The 18501-nt window shown below is 63.4% G+C and overlaps 1 protein-coding gene across 2 annotated transcripts in view; it reads right to left on the bottom strand.

Moving 5' to 3' along the window:
- ANO1 (anoctamin 1) overlaps positions 1-18501 on the bottom strand; it is a 122858-nt gene that overhangs the window by 4542 nt on the left and 99815 nt on the right. For both annotated transcript variants that reach the window (XM_053662906.1, XM_037135266.2), the window contains 10 exons: positions 16737-16814; positions 15739-15813; positions 12448-12649; positions 12160-12271; positions 11118-11175; positions 9110-9210; positions 8327-8466; positions 6568-6720; positions 1788-1840; positions 168-352 (listed from right to left, as the gene is read on the bottom strand). In XM_053662906.1, coding sequence (XP_053518881.1) covers positions 168-352; positions 1788-1840; positions 6568-6720; positions 8327-8466; positions 9110-9210; positions 11118-11175; positions 12160-12271; positions 12448-12649; positions 15739-15813; positions 16737-16814 — 1157 coding nt within the window. The remainder of the gene's footprint in view (positions 1-167; positions 353-1787; positions 1841-6567; positions 6721-8326; positions 8467-9109; positions 9211-11117; positions 11176-12159; positions 12272-12447; positions 12650-15738; positions 15814-16736; positions 16815-18501) is intronic.

Raw genomic sequence — 18501 nt, 5'->3', positions numbered from 1 at the left:
ATATCAAACTTCGTAGTTAAAGAAATGAATAGATCAACTCCTATCCCCACCTAAGGACCTTTTTTCTGGAAGGTGAAGCTGTTCCGTGGCTCGCCCCTGAGAGAATTCCGCCCCAGTCTGGCTCTCCCAGAAAGCCAGCGCACGCAGCTCCCCGCTGAGGGCAGTACCTGCAAATGTGCACCTCGTAGCCCAGGTCCAGGGGATCGTTGGGTGCCGTGCCCTCCTGGAAGTCGCTGACGTTGAAGGAGGAGAGGGTGTGGCTGACGAAGCCGTGCATGGTCCCGTTCTTGCTGTACATGTACAGGTATACCAGGCGGGGGATGAAGTCGGACGTGAAGGAGATCACAAATGCCTGGGTGGGGACGGTGGGGACAGCGGGTGAGTGCCGCCTGCTCCGCTTCCTGTGAGGTGCCCTGGGGTCAAACGTCCAGCAAACACGGGAATGGTGGGGGGTGCTCCTGCCAGCTGCTGAGGCAGCCCAGGGGCCTGGGGACACGTGGCCCCGAGTGGGGAGGAATGCTGGCAGTTGCCTACTGGCTGTGTGGCCGTGGGCAAGTCACCCAACCTCTCTGTGCCTCCCTGTTCTTCTCGTCACATGGGGCTAACGACAGCCACTGTGCACCCCTGGTGCCTCGCTTTCCTGGCTGTGTGAGAGGGATTGAGGGGGCTGGCGGGACTCTGTCACTGGAGCTTGGCCCCGGCCCGGGGGCAGCCGGTGTGGGGCCGCTGTCAGCACAGGGTCCCGGAGCCTCACGCCTGGGCTGCAGCCCAGCTCCGCCCCTTTGTGGGCACGTTGCCGGACCACTCTCTGCCTCAGCTATCTCACCTGCAGCATGGGCAACACCTCCCGGCCCCTGAGGGCCGTGTGCACACTAGTGGGCGGGTGGGCTGTAGGCACTCAGGAGGGCCTGGAACCTTCTAGATGCTCAATACATGGTAGCAGTCGGCATTACCATTGTGGCGGGGCCCAAGAGTTCCCGCTCCTGGGCTGAGCGTTACATTCTGTGCACTGGGGAGCGAGTCCCAGGGCCTCACTGTGACCCTGACCTGTCCCATGAGGAGCCGCCTGCCTCGTCAGCTCCAGGGGCTTGGGCTCAGACTGTGGATGGAGGGGGTGTCCCAGGGTGGCACTTGGGGTGCACCATGGCTGCCTAGGGCTTTTGCATCCAGGACACAGCCTTGGGGGGTTGAAGCACCTGGTGGGGGCCCACCAGACAGAACTCAACCCAGGGGGTCCGGGCCCTGGCCATCAGAGGGACCTCGACAGGAGGCCGGGGGTCGGTGGGCTGTGACGCCCCTAACCTGCAGGTCAGAGGTAGGGGAGGCAGCGGGGGGGGGGGGGGGGGGAGGCAGCCTGTCCTCAGCAAGCTGGGCCTGTGTGTGCACGGGGGAAGTGCTGGCAGGTCCCTCCCCTCCCCCTGTTTCAGTATTTCCCAAAGCGGGAAGTTAAATTTGAAAAAAGAGCAGAGCCATTGCCTATGAGGAATCTCTCTCAATGTCTGTCTGTCTGTCTGTCTCTTATTCATTCTCAGGACTCTGGGGAGAGAGTGGACTCTGGGTCAAGGTGGGCCTGGTGGAGAATTTTGCTCCAGGTGGTAGATAATTTGTTATCCCCACCCAGAGCCCCCCACGACCCCCAATATGACCAAGGGACACTTCTGAAGAGGGGATGCTCCTGCCGCTCTTGGCCGCCCAAGGTGGGAGGCAGAGGCCAGCCCAGTGCCCCGGAACAGGGGCCGGCTGCCCGGCAGCCGAGCCAGGGAGTCCGTCTGCCCGAAGCCACTTACGTTGATGATGACGGCGAGTTTCCCAATGCCTCTGAGGATGTTGTACCAGATTCCTGGGGAGAGAGACGCAGGGCGCTGAAGGCCTCCCGCCGGAGGGCAGGGTGGACACCTGGCAGCGCCGGAGCCCGTGGCGGCCGGTGCGGGTTCATCGGCTGTTTGTAAAGCCATCACGGCTGCCGCCAGAGGTGCTTAGCAACGCTGGTCCCTAAGAGGCCCTGAACCGTCTCCCGTGAGCCTGTTTATGTAACTAATTGGCTCAGGTGATGCCTTTTCTCTGGAAAGACAAAGATTCCATTTGGAGGTGGCTCCTGCCCCAAAGGGCCCAGGACTTTGGGGTCTCGGACTGTTCCATAGCCGCTTTTCTGTCCCTATACTCGGGGACAGGCCAGAGGTAGTGCCGCGGTCAGCGAGCAGAGCCAGGGACCCAGCAGGCAAGGCCGGGTCCTGTCCTAGGCGCACTGGCTTGGCAGCAGTGGGGGGTAGGCTGTTCCCCATGACACCTGAGCCCAGGTGAGCGCCTGGAGAACCCCAGGTCCCTCCACGGGACTCCTCAGCAGCTGGGCCCAGCAAGGGAGCCCCTTAGCCGAGGACCAGAGCAGGCTCTGCTTGTCGGGGCCTCAGTGCGCGCCTCCAGGGAAGGGCCAGCGCCCCCCTGACCCCACCGCACCCTCACCGAGTCCTATCAGCGTCGCTGAACCAGATCTGGGTGGGTCGACTCGCCTTCCCAGAAAGGGTACGAGAGGGCCGAGGCCCGTTCATGTGTTCGTGTCATTATGCAGAAACAAGGCAGGCGGAGGCCGCCTCTGACCAGGAGAGCGGTGAGCCCCAGGGCGCCTCCGTGGCCCCGTTCTGGGGGTGCACACTGGTGGTCTGCAGAGACACACATTCAGGCCTGTGTGGCCCAGAAGTTCAAAACCACAGGCAGCAGCCAAGGTCAGCAAGCGAGGTGCCGGGTTCTCAGTCCCCAGCCCTGGCCAGTGAAGGTACGGGGACAGCCACACCCATTGCCCACGCCGGAGCAGGTGGTCACACCCTGAGTGAGCGCTGAGCTAACCCGAGAAAACAGTTCACTGTGGTTCCCTCTGGTGGGAACCATCACGTGGCTCGTGGCCGGGAAAGCAGCTCTCACGTGCTCGGCCCACCTGCGAGGCCTGAGTGGCAGGCTCACGCTGGGGTGCCACAGGTGAGCCCGGGTCGGCGAGGGCCCCCGCGGGAGGGAGCACCTGAGCTCAGCGGGAGGAAATGGGTCCGTGGCTGGGCCAGGGGGCCGCCCAACCAGCTGAGCAAGCGATGGGGGACTCAAACGTTGGAAACATTTTAGTTTCAGGTGATAGCTAACAGGCTGAGTGAACAATGCACGGGAAGGCTGTTCTTCCAGGAACGGAAGGTGGGACCCGCCTGGACTCCAGGAGACCAGAGGCAGTTCCGCCCTTGTTGGCAAGCCCCGAGACGGAATCTGAGCCGCTGGGCTCCAGGGGGACGTGTCCCAGCCCAGGACACAGACAAAGACTACAGCCCAGCGCACAGATGACCCAATGCTGCAACTTTTATCTGATTACCGTATTTTTTGGACCATAAGATGCAACTAGGTTTTAGAGGAGGAAAAATAGGAAAAGAATTTTTTAAGCAAAAAGTGTGGTAAAATATTAAATAACATAAATAACATAATATTTCACCAATGTAAATGTAAACAGAACTCAACGGCAGTGTTAACAACCATTATTCCTCCCAAGTTTAGGAGGGAAAAAGTGCATCTTACAGTCCCCAAAATACGGTAACTTCTCCCCTGAATTCCAAACCCCTTACCTACACTGACTTCTCCTTATAAAAAGGGTCAGTTTACAGCGGAGTTCAGGATGTTCGGGTACAGCACAAACGCACCGTCTTCTCAGCTCCTGGCGTCTGAATAAAGTGCCGCAGAAATTCAACCCCCCCCTCCACCCCCGTCTCTGCTTATGGGTCTGGCGAGTGACAGGCAGCATGACTGCTGGCTTTTCTGGGTTCAAAGGGCACGGTGGGGACTAGTCTGTGAGGGTCCCCCCGGAGCTGAGGGCTCAGCCAGTCCCACAGGGACTGCCTGTGTTCACGGGGTGGTCGGTGGTCCTCAGTGTGACGCCCGCACCAGGACCACAGGGCTGTGTTTCAGTAAGGCAACACTGGGGACTCCAGAGCAGCCCCTCTTCCCGGATACTCGACTGCACACTCCACGGGATGGGGGGGGCGTTGCTCCGAGGGCCTCCAGGAACTGAGTCAGTGGGGAGAGGGGGAAACATCTCCGGGAGCTGTGTCCTTCAAGGCACCGCTCCCCCCAGGGACGCTGAGCCCCATTTCTAAGAACATGGCAGGAGATGCTGAGTGCCCGGTGCTGAATGCGGGCAGAAGCCTGTTACAGGGAGTTGGGGGGGGGAGGCACTGCAGAAAGAGGCTGAGGGCAGGAAGCATGTTAATCCCGTGTCAAAGGTCAGGGCCGGAAGCTGCAGCGGTTCCCACGCACAGGAGGACAGGGCTGGGTCCCCTGCAGGGACTCGCCACACCCCTCTCTCTGTGCCCGGGCAGGGCCATTGGGCCTTTGTGGTGGAACTTCCCCCTGCTGCTCCATCCCGGGGGTGCAGGTCCAGGGGGCCACCGAGTCCTCTGGGGCCCCACGCAGGTCACAGGAGGAGCACACGAGCCTCTTCTGGAAAAGATTACAGCGAAGGGGCCGCAAACGGCGATGGGAGGGCAGACTGCGCCTCCAACCGACTGTGCAGGAACCAGGAAGCCAGGGCCAAGCCACCAGGCCCGGGAAACACGGGCAGCCCTGAGCCAGACCGGAGGATGTGCATGCCAGCCTGGCTCTCGGTGGGAACACGGCCACTGTGGACCGTGGGGGACACAGTCTGGCCCGGCTCCCCTCACTGCGGTGAGTTTGAAGGTTTTAGGATGTGGCCGCAGGGGACAGCGAGGGCTTTGCCAAGCAAAGAGTGCCAAAGCAAACCAAGGACTCGCCCGGGGCCTCTGGGCGCCCAAGAATCGGGCCTTTGTGAGGCTGGAGTGGCAGGCGGACACGCTCTTTTCCTGGCTGTCCTGGGCACGCACGGAGCTCCAGGTTTCCTAGGCACAGTCCGGGGCACGTCCGGCAGCCACCCTCTGCCCCTTTCAAGGCCTGGGGTGCAGTGACCCTCTCCTCACAGAGGTGTGCGGCCCTGACCCACATGAGGGGGACAGGCCTAGAGTCAGGGCCAGGAGGGCTCAGAAGGCCCGCTCAGCAGCTGTTTAAAGTCACACGAAACATGGTACGGGAAATTCCAGTGTGGAGGAGCTAAAGTATCCAAACACAGGACGATGGCTGCCTACTTCAGTCCCAGCTCCAATGCTGCTTCCTGAGAAAAGCTGGGTTTCCAGGCTCCTCTCAAAGCCCGGCCTGCTGGCCTCACCCCAATCCCACAGCTTAAACACAGGGCTGCGAGTGAACCAGGCGAGATCACCGAGATAGGACCACGTTTGAGCTACGGCGATGGCGATTTCATGCAGCTCAACCCCACTGACCACAAGCATGATGGAAGCTGGCGTCCACGGCATCTCAGAGGGGGACAGTGGGGGTGGGGGTTCTGGCCACCATTGGCTGGCCAGCAGAGGCCAAGGCTCGGACCAAGGAGCCTCCTGCTGACTCGGGGCTATGAACAGGGAGGGGACGGCCAGAGGGGCCTTTGCAGAGGCCGCCCCAAGGCCTGGGGCTGCAGGAGCGCCCGAGTGTTAGCCAGATGGCCTCTGGGCCAGAGCAGCCCGTCACGGAGGGGCCCTTACTTGCAGCCATGCACGAGCGCCCTCTCTACCACGAGACTCAACCTCTGCCTGCCGAGAGCTTCCCTCACCACTGCCGTGTGAGCCAGGAGACAAAACGTTGTAATTCCCTGTCTCGTTTCAAGATAAAAATCCCAATACCTCTTTTTCACCCTGAACACGGGGTCCCCATTTCAGTGGATTGACTTTAAGACGAGATGGGCGGAGTGCTTGTTGGGGTGGGCTGGCCCTGAGCCCTGCCCCTCGATGTCCCCACCTCTCTTACCACCCCCGGATGGGCACCCACCTCTGCTTAAATGCTGCTGGTGACAGGGAGCTCACCACTCCACAGGGGAGTCTGCCCCCTGTTGTCACCTCTGACCATTAGGAAGTTACCGCCCCTGCTGCCGTGACACCTGCCCTCCCCCCAGCCCCTCGTCCCCGTGGATGAGGAAGGGACCCCTTAATGGCCTGGGTTAGAAGGCCTGGGCCCCTAAAGGCCTCTGCCAGTGGACGGGGTCATCTTCCTTCCTTTGCTTTCTTTCCCATGGACATTCAATGATTAAATGGCTCCCGGTGCGAAGGCTCTAGTTAAGCAGCTGATGAATGGGTCTGGCTCTGTGCTCTGGCCGGGGAGTGGGGGTGGGGCGAGGTGAGGGCGGCGTGGGCACAAATGCCCTGCGTGGGGAGGGATGTGGAAGACCCTCCTCCGGCCAGTGCAGCCTGCGGGCCTCCTGGGGCAGTGGGTTGTAAGACAGATACCAGGACTCTTGCCCAAATATTCTCGTGGCTGATACATCCTGGGGGTTAGGAGCTCTGGGCTGGGGGTGAAGGAGCCTCGGGGTGTTACACCGCTCTGCCCTGGGTCCCCGAGTCCCCATGCAGGCGAGGCATAGCACGGAGGGGCAGGGACCCCGGGCCAGGCCCCACTTGGCCGCCTCTGGCTCTTGCTGCCACAGAGCAGGGTCCGGATCCCAACCCCAGCACGTGCTCAGAACCCGCCACTCGGGTCACTCACCGATGTCCTTGGCTCTGACGGCCACCGGCCTGCGCAGCTCGGTGACGAACTTTTTGGCGTCCAGGCGGATCTCGATGATGTTGTTCAGCAGCGCGAACAGCGGGGCCAGGGGGAAGGACGCCACGAACAAGGTGACAAAGCCAAACTGGATGACTGCGGGGAGAGGCGGCGTCAGCAGGGCCCCTGCCCAGCGAGCCGTGGGTCCGGCCGGCGCCTCCTGTGTGCTCCCTGTACACGCAGGGGGTGGCGACCCCGGCCGGGAGGGGCCTGAGGAGGACACACACTTTGCCTGCATCTCACTGTGAATTGAACGGCAGGCATGAACTCACTTATCACACATCTAATCTTAACGTGTAATACAAAATGATACTGACTGTGACCTGCGATCGAAAAATAACCAAAATTGACACTGGGAGAAAGGCCCCCGAGAACAGCGAGGCCCAGCCTCCGTCGCCCACCTCCTCTCGTGGGCCCCTACACTCCCATCACCCAGAGGTTCCTGGACTGGGTGTCCTGCCAGCGTCTCCCAGGGCCCCCAGAGTTCCCGTCCCTCGGGCCTTGGGCAGCCAGGCAGGGACCACTGTCCGGGACGAGATGGCCCCAGCCCCACCTTTTTCTCCGAGTCCTAGTCCCGGGCAGGGCACCCTTGCCGCTTCTTTGCCTGGGACGTATGGCCAGCACAGGGCCAGCGACCAGGAGGGGACAGGGACAGGCCGCCGAGCAGAACCGAGCAGGGCGGCTGGCTCAGAAAGTACCCAGCAGGCCCCGTCCATGGCACTGGGTGCCAGGCAGTAAACAAGGAAGTGACAGAAAGTCACCGTGTGCCTGGTCAGCTGAGTGTGACCACTGCCAGCACAGTGGGTGGGGCCTCCGTGTGGCCTCTGGACCTCGGGGGTGTCTGTGGACAGCGGTCCCCTCTGAAGGCTCTGGGGGTGACGGGGCCCTCGGATCAGCTCAGCAGGCTCAGCGGTGGGGGTGGGCGCTGCTGAGGCCAAGGCTGTGGGCGCCCCACTTTCCTAGCACTGAGGGGCCAGGCTCAGGGATCGGTGGGGGGGGAGCTGGAGCCTGGACGGGGCTGGGGTGGGGGGGACACTCCTGGCTGGGCCTTTCTTCCCACGCACGGGTGCCTGTGTGCACCACGTGCCCAGCCGAGTTGGTCTCGAGGAGGAGATAGGTGGCGGGGTGGCGGGGTGGCAGCCATCCAGCCCAGAGCGCGCCCTGGTGTGAGGACGAGGGGAGAGGTCTGGGACCCTCCAACGGGGGCTCCCGGAGCGGATGCCCTGGCCCATCCCTGGTGGTACCCACTCTGCGACTCCCCTTTCCCTCAGCCGTTCACTCAGCAAACACACACTGAGCGCCCACTGTATACCCGGACCTGCTCCAGGTGCGGGCTACGCTAGAAGAGGAAGGAGGTGAGCGGACGGCGTCAGAGGGTGATGGGACACAGAGCAGGGAGGGCGGAGGGCAGCGGCTGTGCGGGGGAGCGGCTGCCCTTTCTGCGCTGTGGTCAGGGAGGCCGCTCTGGGAAGGACATTCGGAGCAGAGCCCCGCGGGAGGGAGCTGGGCAGGTGTGAGGGGACAAGGGCAGCAGCCGCCGGCTCTGGGTGGCAGTGGGGGGCCTGCGTGGCAGAGGGGAGGGACAGGGCAGGAGAGGGGGACGGAGTCGGGGAGGCCCCAGGTGGCTGCCCTGTTCCTGGCTGTCCCTTGCTCTGCCCCTGGACCAGGGCGGTCCCGGGCCGCCCCGCCGGGCCACACTCACTCATCTCCATGTACTCTGGCGTGAGGCCGGCGAACGGCTCCAGCGTGAAGTCCACCTCGTACCGCTGCTTCCTCTTCACGTGCTCGTCCGAGGGGCTCTGCTGCCTCAGCCTCAGTGAGCGGATGAGCTTCTTCATCTTCCTGAAAGAGATGCCGCACCCTCAGGCAGCCGCCGGGGGTGGGTCCCGGGGTGGGGCCCGGGGCCCGGGGCCCCGTGCCACACGCTGGCTCTCCCAGCCGCCCCATTCGCACCCTCAGCGGTCACGCTGGCCTCGACTGCCCTGGCCTCACTGAGCCCCGATGCCCTCTGCCCAGAGGTGGGGTCGAGAGTCATCGCCTTGTTTGTGACACAAGGAAACAGAGGCGCAGGGAGGGCAGTGGCCACCCGACATCTCGGGGAGGGGGGGGCCCGCAGGGGTCGGGCCCGGCCGTGCCCAGGTGCAGTCTTCGAGGCAGGAAGGACAGAGTGGATCGGGGAAAACTGCTCGGAATGTCCCTGGCCCCGGAGGGCTGGCTGCCTGGACGAGGGAAGGGGCATGGTCCCTGAAGGGTGCCAGGTGCGCACCTCCACCCGCCAGCCACAGGAGGTGACACATGGGCTCGGGGCGTCAGTGACACACAGGCCCGCTTGGCCAGTCAGGAACAGTCGCCGGCCCCTTCCCCCCCTTCCCCCCACGGTGGGGTGGTTGCTGCCCCGGCCTCCCCTCTGTTCTTGCCTCCTCCCTGTGTCTGGAGCCCCCATCTCGGTCCAGGCCCTGCCCCCCGTGGGCCGGCGGCTACTCACGGGATGCCGATCTCGAACAGGTTGTTCTGGATGAGCTGCTTGCCCAGCATGATGATGCTGAGCTGGATGCAGAGCTCCATGAGACAGCCCCCCGGGGCGCACTGTGGGGGCGGGAGGCAGGTGCGTGAGTCCACGGACCCTGGGGGGCACGGCCACAGTCCCGGGGGGGGGGGCCTCGCCCTCATGGGGGCGGCTGGAATGTCTCCTGACAGGTCCAGGCCCCCGTCCCGGCCCCTCGGAACAGGGCCCCGTTTGGAACCAGGGTCTTTGCAGGCGTGAGCGGGTTATGGTGAGGCCATCCTGGGCGGAGAGGGCTCGGAGCCACCGACCTGTGTCCTCATAACAGGGGTGTCGAACCCATTGTCACCGGGGGCCCCATCAGCCCTGCGTTCGAAGGGCCGAAGGTAACTTTAGGATTGTATAAGTGTAACTAGTCCTTAACAGAAGCCAGAGCCAGGTAGAAACAAGGTGTAGGGCCAGATAAAACAAGGGGGGGGGGTGGATTTGGCCTGCGGGCCTTGTGTTTGCCACCTGTGGCTTATAAGAAGAGAAATAGGCTCCCACCCCTGGCTGATGTGGCTCAGTGGATTGAGCGCCAGTCTTCGAACCAAAGGGTCGCTGGTTCAATTCCCAGTCAGGGCACATGCCTAGGTTGCGGGCCAGGTCCCCAGTAGGGGGCGTGTCAGTGGCAAACACACTGGTGTTTCTCTTCCTCTCTTTCTCCCCCCCTTCCCCTAAAAGTAAATAATTACTAAAAAAGAAGAGAAACGGGCACCCAGAGGAGAAGGCCAGAGCGATGTGTCTAGGTGCAAGGGCGCACCGAGGGCTGCTGTGGCCACCAGGCACCGGGGCGCGGCCTGGCAGGAGCCTGCGCATCCCCACGACTCCTTGCCTGCGGACTTCAGGCGTCCACAACCGCGAGGGGATTGGTTCTGCTGTTCTGAGACAGCAGCCCGCGTGTGGGGTTTTGTCGTGGCCCCCAGGGAGCCGACGCCCTGGCCTGCAAGCTTCGGGGCCGGGACCAGGCTTGTGAAGGGCACGGGCTGCCGGGAGTGGGCAGCGCCCGGGCGGGGTCTAAGGGCCCATGTGGCCTTGGGCTTGGGGCCGGGCAGGTACGATGGCGGAGAAGCCGAACTCGTCTGAGGAAACAGAACTCGGGGTCACGTGGGGTGACGCCCTGAGGACAGACGGCCCCTCTGAGTTCCTAGCAAATCTTCTCATATTGTTACTTGAAAGTTCATCTTAGCCATCATCTCATGAGAAAAAATGATGATATCCCTCACTTTATTCTACAAAGGCATGTCCCCAACATCTTCAAACGGTACAGAGTTTGGCAGGGCGCCATCTGTGTAAAAGGCGTGTCACCACGAGACAGCACTTGCCGGGCTTTTGAGGACACTGTGGACGAGGCCGGTGTCCTGGGAAGTTCAGGGCCTGGCATACACATTTAACCTCTAGGCCACGCCCCGCGCAGCCAGACCACCCTGCCTGAACCTGAGGCCCACCCAGGTCCTCTCTACCCGGGCCCACAGGGTCTTTATCGGGAAGACCCGACCCCTTCTTTTCCAATAAAGCTGAATTATTCTAGGAGCTGGAAATGCCCGCCGGTTCCCCTGAGACCAGAACCGCCGACGGGCTCTGCAGCCCCGACTTGGTCCGGGGCCGGGGCTCGGCGCCGTGGGCAGCGGGCCCACTAACCAGGCCCGCGGTGGCCAGAGCTCTGGGTAAGAACCTGAGGTCACCGGTGTGGTGTTATGGGGGAGAAGTGTTTTAACTTTTCCATGGTAAAGTTAAAACAAAGGGAGCTTGGTGGAGCTTTCTCCTTACCTTAACCAAAGAGGAAATACCGGACGTCTCACACGAAAGGGAAAAACCCTGTCATTGTTTTGGGGGGAGTAGGGGGAGCCAGGGGGAGCCTGTCTCCTTTGGGGGAATCTGGAGGGCCCACACCTAACACCCCGAGAGCCGGTCCACCCTGCGGCGGAGGGAGTCCCCGCGGAAGCCTCACCTCTTCCATGCGGAAGGATCGGAAGATGTAGACGTAGTCGCCCGGGCGTCCCACGAACCTGTGCGGGTAGGGGGGCAGTTAGAGAGCAGAGACCCGGCTCGGGACCCCAGGGCGGGGGTGAGCCGCGCTGAGGGGCCCGCCGTTGGGGCCTCGAGTGTCTGTGCAGGCTTCTCCCTGCCTGGTTCATCTGCAAAGCCCGACTGCGGCGTTTTCCGTTGGCCGAGTGCGTTCACCTGATTCCCAGACCCACTCGGGGTGAGAACTGTTAGAGGAAACCAAGCAACTGAGGGGTGGGGAGCAGGAGGGAGCCCAGGAGGGGGCTAAGGCCAAGCTGCTGGAGCGCGGACCAGCCACCCACCCCGGCAGGGCCGCAGAACCCGGGGACCTGGGACAGGCTGGGGTGGGGCCGTACTGCGGCCGCCTCTCTGCTTCCTGTGGGATGTGTAGGGTGGGGGCCCTCAGAGGGCCTCCCTTGTCACGGATGCTCTCAGGTGGCCAGGACCCTCGGCTGGGCTCTGGGGCCCTGGGCTGGGCAGGCAGCTACAGGACTTGCACATCACACGATGCCAAGGAAGGAGCCTGTGGCAGGGGTCTGGGGATCGGACCTGCCAGCCCCAGCCAGCAAGGTGGCGGGAGCCTTAGTGGGTGGGTCCTAGGCCCTGCCAGGCCCAGGGTGGGGGTGCAGGCGTGGGGGTCAGCTGGCCACCAGCCTGGAACAACGAGCCGGTCAGCAGATGTACTCCTTATGCCTTCTCCCACGGCCCGCCCCCTCTCGAGGCACCCGGGCCCCCGTGGGAGCACCTGGAGCTCGCTGCCCGGGGTCCCCATGCCCAGGGTCCTTGCTCCCTGGGGTCCCTGCTGCCTGGCGCCCCCACAGGAACTCGGACCCTTGCAGAGTTTGGCGGCCGTGAGAGCCACGCTGATGGCTCTGTTCTGGGCCGGAACGCCCCCACCTGTGGGACCTGGCGGGGGAACCTCCCCTGGGCTGGGGGAGCCAGGGGTGGGGAGAGGCCGAGAGGTTCCGCAGCGGAGCGGTGCCTACCTGCCTTTGAAGAAAGCCACGTAGAAGATAGGGGTATAGGAGTTGACGAACTTCAGCAGGAAGGCCTTGAAGATCAGTCTCTCCTCAAAGCTCTTCTCGGTCTTGGGGACCTCTGGAAGGGGCAAGGCGCATGCTGCCGAGGGCCCAGGCCGGCCACTCCACTCGACTCGCACAGGGACAGGGCTTAACGGGGCATGAGTGACCAGCCCAGGGCCTCGCAGTGGGAGGGGGGCGACCCAGCTCCAGGGCTCGGCTGGGGCCGTGGCCACGGGGGCGGCAGGTGCTCACCAATCTTGGTGAGCCAGCGGGCTATGCAGCCGTACACCTCGTCCAGGAGGATGATGACCACCAGATTGATGATGACTGCGGTGGCTGTGACCGTGACCCGGATGTTGGACCGCACGGACGGGGAGGAGTTCATGGCTAGGGCGGCAGCCGTGGAGATTCTGTAGATGATGACGCCAAGGACGATGGCGAAGGTCACCGCTATCTGCAGAGAGAGGGGCACCTTAGCAGGGCCACCAGGGTCTCGCTCCAGCCCAGCCCCTCCCGCTTCAGCTCCGAAGCGGGGCAACCATTTGCTGTCCCCCACCGCACGCCAGGGCTCTGTGGCATCAACTTCCTAGGCACGGACGAGGGGCTCGTTTCTGTTTTACAGAAGAGACTGAGGGCCAGAAGGGGCCAGGTAACCAGGTCCGGCCGCCCAGCCCACACGCTGGGACTGGCCAGCTCTGTGCGATGGCAGGTGGACCACAGCTCGGGGTGTCTCTGCAGCCTGGCGACGGGGCGGAGGTGACATGGTGGAGCACTGACTGTCTGGGCGGAGTGCTGACTACAGGAGGCGCTGGGGGTGTGGGGCGGTCCGACCAGGGTGGCAGTGCCCCAGGCCTGCCTGGGACAGGCAGGTCGGGTCCCGTCTCTCAACCTCCACGGGGCCACCAACACCCTTGTCCCCAGGAGTGAGCCTCTCATCTTGCCAAACCCACTCACGGGCTGGATCGGTCCATGAAACTCGGGCTGGTGGTTGCCTGAGAGACGGGTGGGGGCCATGATAGGTCTCACCCATGTGTGCTGTCTGGCGGCCTGGGTGCCTTTCCCTCTTCCTCGAAGACCTCGGCTGGGCGGGAAGAGCCCATCCTCACCCTGCCCCTGCCCTAGGAGTGAGGCCGCCTGCAAACCCCAACCCCAAGGACACACTGTGGGGTGCCGGCTCCGTCCTCTTTCCGCTCCCTCCCAGTGTTCCGTGTCCTCACACGGTGGCTCCCGTTAAGGGTGTGGCAGGCAGGCCCGGTCCCTGCTGGGAAGGTCCCTCGAGGCTCCCAGAACAGGCCTGGAGCGGCCTGGGGACGTGCCCTATGTCCTTGCAACTGGGAGAGGCTGTGGGCGGTTCGCCCCACAGGGGCCCCGCGGCCATCGGACGTGTCCTAGGAAAGCTCTTGTTCTGAGCTTCGGGCCAGTGACTCTGCTCCTGCTGGTGACTAAAGGGGGGCCCCGCCCTGCCCCAGAGAAGGTCCACGGCCACACCACGCCCCCTGGAGGGGCGGCTCGTTCTGAGGTGCGGGTGCCACTCCCCGCCCGCTCTGGGAACCAGGGCTTTCCTCAGAAACCCTGGGCTCCTGCCCAGAGGCCCCTCCCAGGGGAGACGCCGCCCTGGCCTGGGAGATGGAGGTGCAGACAGGGCGGCTGGCTGCCCCTCTGCTCAGCCAGAGGGCTGGCGAGTGCCCACGGCCCTTCTGGGTACGATTCCCCTCTGGAAGGAAGGAGCTGTCAGGGCTGAGGCTCGGCTGGTGGATTTGCCCCGGGGGGTACATGGTCGGCGCTCAGCTGAGGCTGGCTCAGTGAACGGAGCTCCTGAGCGCGGGGGAAACACTGATGCATCTGCCGGGCTCGCCAGGACATCAAGGGCCAGCTTCTTCCCTACCCACTCTCTGCCTTTGCTGGGGGTAGCGATGTGCCCACGTCCCAGCTTCCCTGAGGCCAGGGTGGCCACAGGAAAGGGTGTGACCAATGAGATGCAAGTGGAGGTTGTGGACAGGCCTTCTGGGAAGCGCCTTCAGTGAGGGGCTGCCTCCGCTGGCATCGCCTCCTTCCCCTGGGCCCTAACCCTTCTTCCTGCCTGGAACGTGGAGGTGATGTTGGAGGTGGAGCAGCCATGTTGTGACCACGAGGAGGCACAGGGTGGGTGGGAAGAAGGTCATAGGAGCTGGGGTCCATCAGCACCGCAGAGCTGCCCGACCAGCCCGACCCTGCCCACCTCCTCCCGTGGCATCGCATGAGGAGCCTAAAACTCCTCAAAGTGACAGGGAAGTGACCTGTCACCATGGGCTCCTTGCAGTGGTGCAGAAAGGGGCCCAGCCAGCCCCCAGCCTCCTGCCACTCCTCACCGGTCCTTCTGCAAGGGCACTGCTGCTTGTGTGCCAGGAGCCTACGTCTCCTGTTTCCCACACCCATCCCCCATGAGGTGAGCCCTGGGGGCTCTGGGTAGGGACCACGTGTGCCTGGAGGGGACACTCATGGGTGTGAGGGGCGTGTGCTCCGGGCCCTCAGCGAGAGCCGGGTCCACTCACAGTCTCCAGATGGCACAACAGGGGCCCTGTCGAGTTGGCTCCCTGGTCTTGGGGGTCCCCACCCTGGGTTTCTTTACATTGGCCGAGGTCCACCTCTCACTGTGTGTAAGAGCATGAGGGGAAACTGAGTCACTACTTCGCCTCTGAGTACTCGGATTAGGGGGCCTGCCCTCAGCCCAGCACAGAAAACCAAGACGAGCCCCAGCTCCCTGTCTCCAAGTTCAAACAGAGCAGCCCTACAGGCACCTGGCCCCGACACCTGCTGGCTGGTGGTCTGGGGAGAGGCCAGACCTTCGGGCCTCAGTTTCCTCACCAGCTGCAGGGGGGTGCTGCCGGGACAGGTGGGTCGTGAGGATGCAGGGAGATGCCCCCTGGGAGGCCCTCAGGCCGGCCAGGCTCCTGCCCAACCCTTGGCCCACAGCAGGGCCCCGGGGGCCGGGAGCCAGGTTACAGGGCTGGGGCTGTGCAAGACTCTAATGCAAAGATCTGGGCTGGATGCAGGGACGGTTGTGTCTTCAGTGACTGCAAGTGGCCCCGGCCTCTCGGGGAAGGACGGGAGAAAGCGCAGCTCGGCAGGGGCGGAGGCCTCCCAGGCCAGGGGCCCGTCAACATCGAGCTAAAACCCCACAGAGAGCTGAGGGGTGGCCCCGAGTCACGGCCCCAAGTCACCTGGGTGGCATTGTCCTGAGTTTTGTCCTATCTGCGCATTATTCTTTAATATTGAGTCGTTCTCTGTAAAAGCATCTCAGCTTTGTCCGAAATGCTCTCTGTGAAATCTGGGTTCGAGCAACGTGTCACTTAAACGTGCCATGAAAGGTGTGCATCAGGGACCCCACGATGTCACCTCACAGACCCCACGGCACGTGGAGCCGCCTTGGGGTCACTGGGGAGCCCTGGGTCCTTCCCATTCTCGGGGCACCGTCCCACATGGATCCACCTGCCACGGTGACGGCCAACCCCCAGCCAGGTGCGGCTTCCCTGGGGCCCTCCCGCTGGGCCTTCCGGAACTTACCATGAAGAGAATGGACACCAGGTTGGTGAGGTAGGCTGGGAACCGATCTCTCCAGGTCAGCTTCACCCTGTCGGTCTACGACAGGAGACAATGCAGGGTCACCCATGGGAGCCACCACGGTGGGGAGAAGAGTGTGTGTGCACATGAACTTGGACACACTTAGCAACACCTTAAAAAAAGGTGGGCAGGTGACGAGAGAGTGCAAACATCCTGTGTTCCGAGGAACAGTGGGGTTCTCGTCACCTGGGGAAGGAGGTCCTGGGGTAACAGCAGTGACAGCCGTTTAAAAATGGGAGTCTTCCGTGTCACAAGAGTAATAATGCCAAACAGCCACGCCTCTGAATCAGATCCTTAGACCCTGTCGGGGAGAAGCCTGCACCTGGTGCCCCTTCATTTGGCAGAAAGTCTCACTTCTAAGGCTAGAAGACCCAAGGCGCTTCGCCCACCGCGCCCCGGGGAGCCCGCCGCCGCCCACCACAGCAGCCTTTTTTTCCTCGGCTGAGCGAGTTGAAACAAGCAACCCGCACCAGTTCTAAGGCCGGCCGCCGCGCAGCCACGGCGGACCGTGGCGCACCCTGGTCCGCGGGCTCTCTGGGTCTGGAGGGACCTTAAACAGAAGCTTGTCCCTGACCCGGGACGGTTCCAGAACCGGGTGGGTTTTTAAGTGGGAAATGCAAGTATTCGGTCAAAGAACGCTGCCGAGGACATGACCCGGGGGCCGCTGGTTCCGGGGCGGGTGGCATGCGTGTTAACGAGAAGACCGAGACCCGCTGGCAGGCAGTGGTGACGAGCACGGCTGACAAGCTCCCCCGCCCACGGCCCCACCGCCATGCAGTGACATCTCCGCACGCCCCGCAGCTTGCTGGGTGTGGCGGGAAGGCAAGAAGCATGGTGGTGAATGTTAACAACACACAAGAGTCAGGGTGTGTCCAGGGGAACGCAGCGGACCGGGCGTCGCCAGCAGTCAAGAGCGGCATCGCCCCAGGACAGAGAGGTACCAATTTCACCCCCGCCATGGCTGTCTTAACCCTCTGCTTCCATTTGTTTGTGGACTCTTCTGGAGCATTCCGGCGCTTCTGGGGAGGGGGAGGGAACAAGAGAGCACCACGGGTGAGGCATGACCGCCCCAGGCCGCTGTCGCCCCCTTCCTTGGCTGCCAGGGCTGATCTGGGTTCTGGGCGTTTTAAACCGGGGCTGGCAGAGCCCCGGGTCCCAACAGAGAGGCCGTGACACAGGTGAGGGGAGCAGCGGGCCAGGTCTCAGGTGAGACCCCACGAGCTCTGTCACGCCCATGCTCCAGCCAGCGGCTGCTGGGACTCACATGGTTCGTTTGTGCAAAGACTCCGGGTGTGCCGGGCACTTGGTGCCGACACGGAGGAAGCCGCAGCCCGAGCGGTCCATTCACGTACCAGTGACGTGGTGGGTCGATTTTACCAGAGGAATCGGTGCCCCCACTGGGGGGAGTGGAAACCATCAAGACAAAGAAATGGAGGAGAAAAGGAAGGGAGTGCGGGCCAGAGGCAGGCGGAGCCTGGGGGCTGCACAGCCTGCAGAAATGAGCCGGCACCCTGCGGCTCACACGTGATCAAGGGCCTCTGGGCAAAGCCGCGAGACCCAGACCCACAGCTGGGGCCTCGTGAGTCCCTGGTCTTCAGCGGAGGGATGTGTGCTGCTCAGCCTTCGCTCCCCCCGCCCAGAGGAAGGCAACACCTTCCACGCCCACACCCAGCGGAGCCGCTGCGAAGCCACGGGGTGGGCTGTCCTGGGGCCACACCTCTCGATACCCGCGTGGGGCTGAGGATGCCGTGCCGAGCACACAGTAGGGCTCTGAGGCATGCGTAGCCTCGCCTGCCCCTCAGGAGGGGTCACAAGGCCCAGAAGGGGTCACGGAGCCGTTCACGGGCACACAGGGGCTGCTCAGGGGGCAGCACGCACTGGGTGGCGTGTGCATGTCTTCCGATCTGCTACGTGAAAAAGACACCCTCCTGATCTGGGGTGATGACGAGCTTCTGTGGCTGTTCTCTTTGCACCCCTGAGCCCCGCTCAGACTTGGAGCCTGTGTTCAGAGAGGTGCACCCCCTTGCCGGTTGCAGGAGGGCTCAGCCGAGTCCGAGACCGGCCGTTTGGAGCACCAGCCTTACCCCCTAGGTGGGGAGCTGGCGACCGTGGCCCCCGGTCACTTTGAATCAGCAAAGGCTGTCCATGGGACACAATGACAAGGCAAGATAAACCCAGGGGACTATCCTGACCAGCCGCAGAGGCCGAGGGCAGAGGGGACAGCGCACACTGGTGCTCAGGCGGCACCCCCGGCGCCCTGGCCTTCCGGCACTGAGGTGCACTGCCCCAGCCGCCGTCAGGGGCCCAGGTCCGGCACCAACGCCTCTAGAGACTCGTGTGAGCTCAGGCCGCTCACAGGAGACCACCGACTCGAAGGACAGGTTCGGGGAGAAAGAGAGGCATTAACGCCCACAGCGGCAGGCCTCGCGGGCATCACCCGCACAGCACCGCTCACCCTCGCTCTCGCTGTCTGAGAGTGAACCAAGGACCCCATGGTGGGTGCCCCGGGCTGGGCAAACCCTCCCGTGCCACCAACACAGGACGCAGCGGGTGGCCCTGGCGAGTGTCACGGGCACTGCGAACCCGCAGCAGGGCCCCGGGTTCTGGGTGTTACAAGGTTGGCTGAAGCCGGAGGCCGCTCTCAGGACAGATCCGGGAGGCGGGGCTACCGCAGGTTTGAGGAGCTGTGGTCTGCGGCCGACCCGG

This window comes from Artibeus jamaicensis, unplaced genomic scaffold (assembly GCF_021234435.1).
Source record: "Artibeus jamaicensis isolate MK-2021 breed Jamaican fruit bat unplaced genomic scaffold, CSHL_Jam_final contig_3109, whole genome shotgun sequence".
NCBI lineage: Eukaryota > Metazoa > Chordata > Mammalia > Chiroptera > Phyllostomidae > Artibeus > Artibeus jamaicensis.
This window is presented reverse-complemented; position numbering and strand designations above follow the sequence as displayed.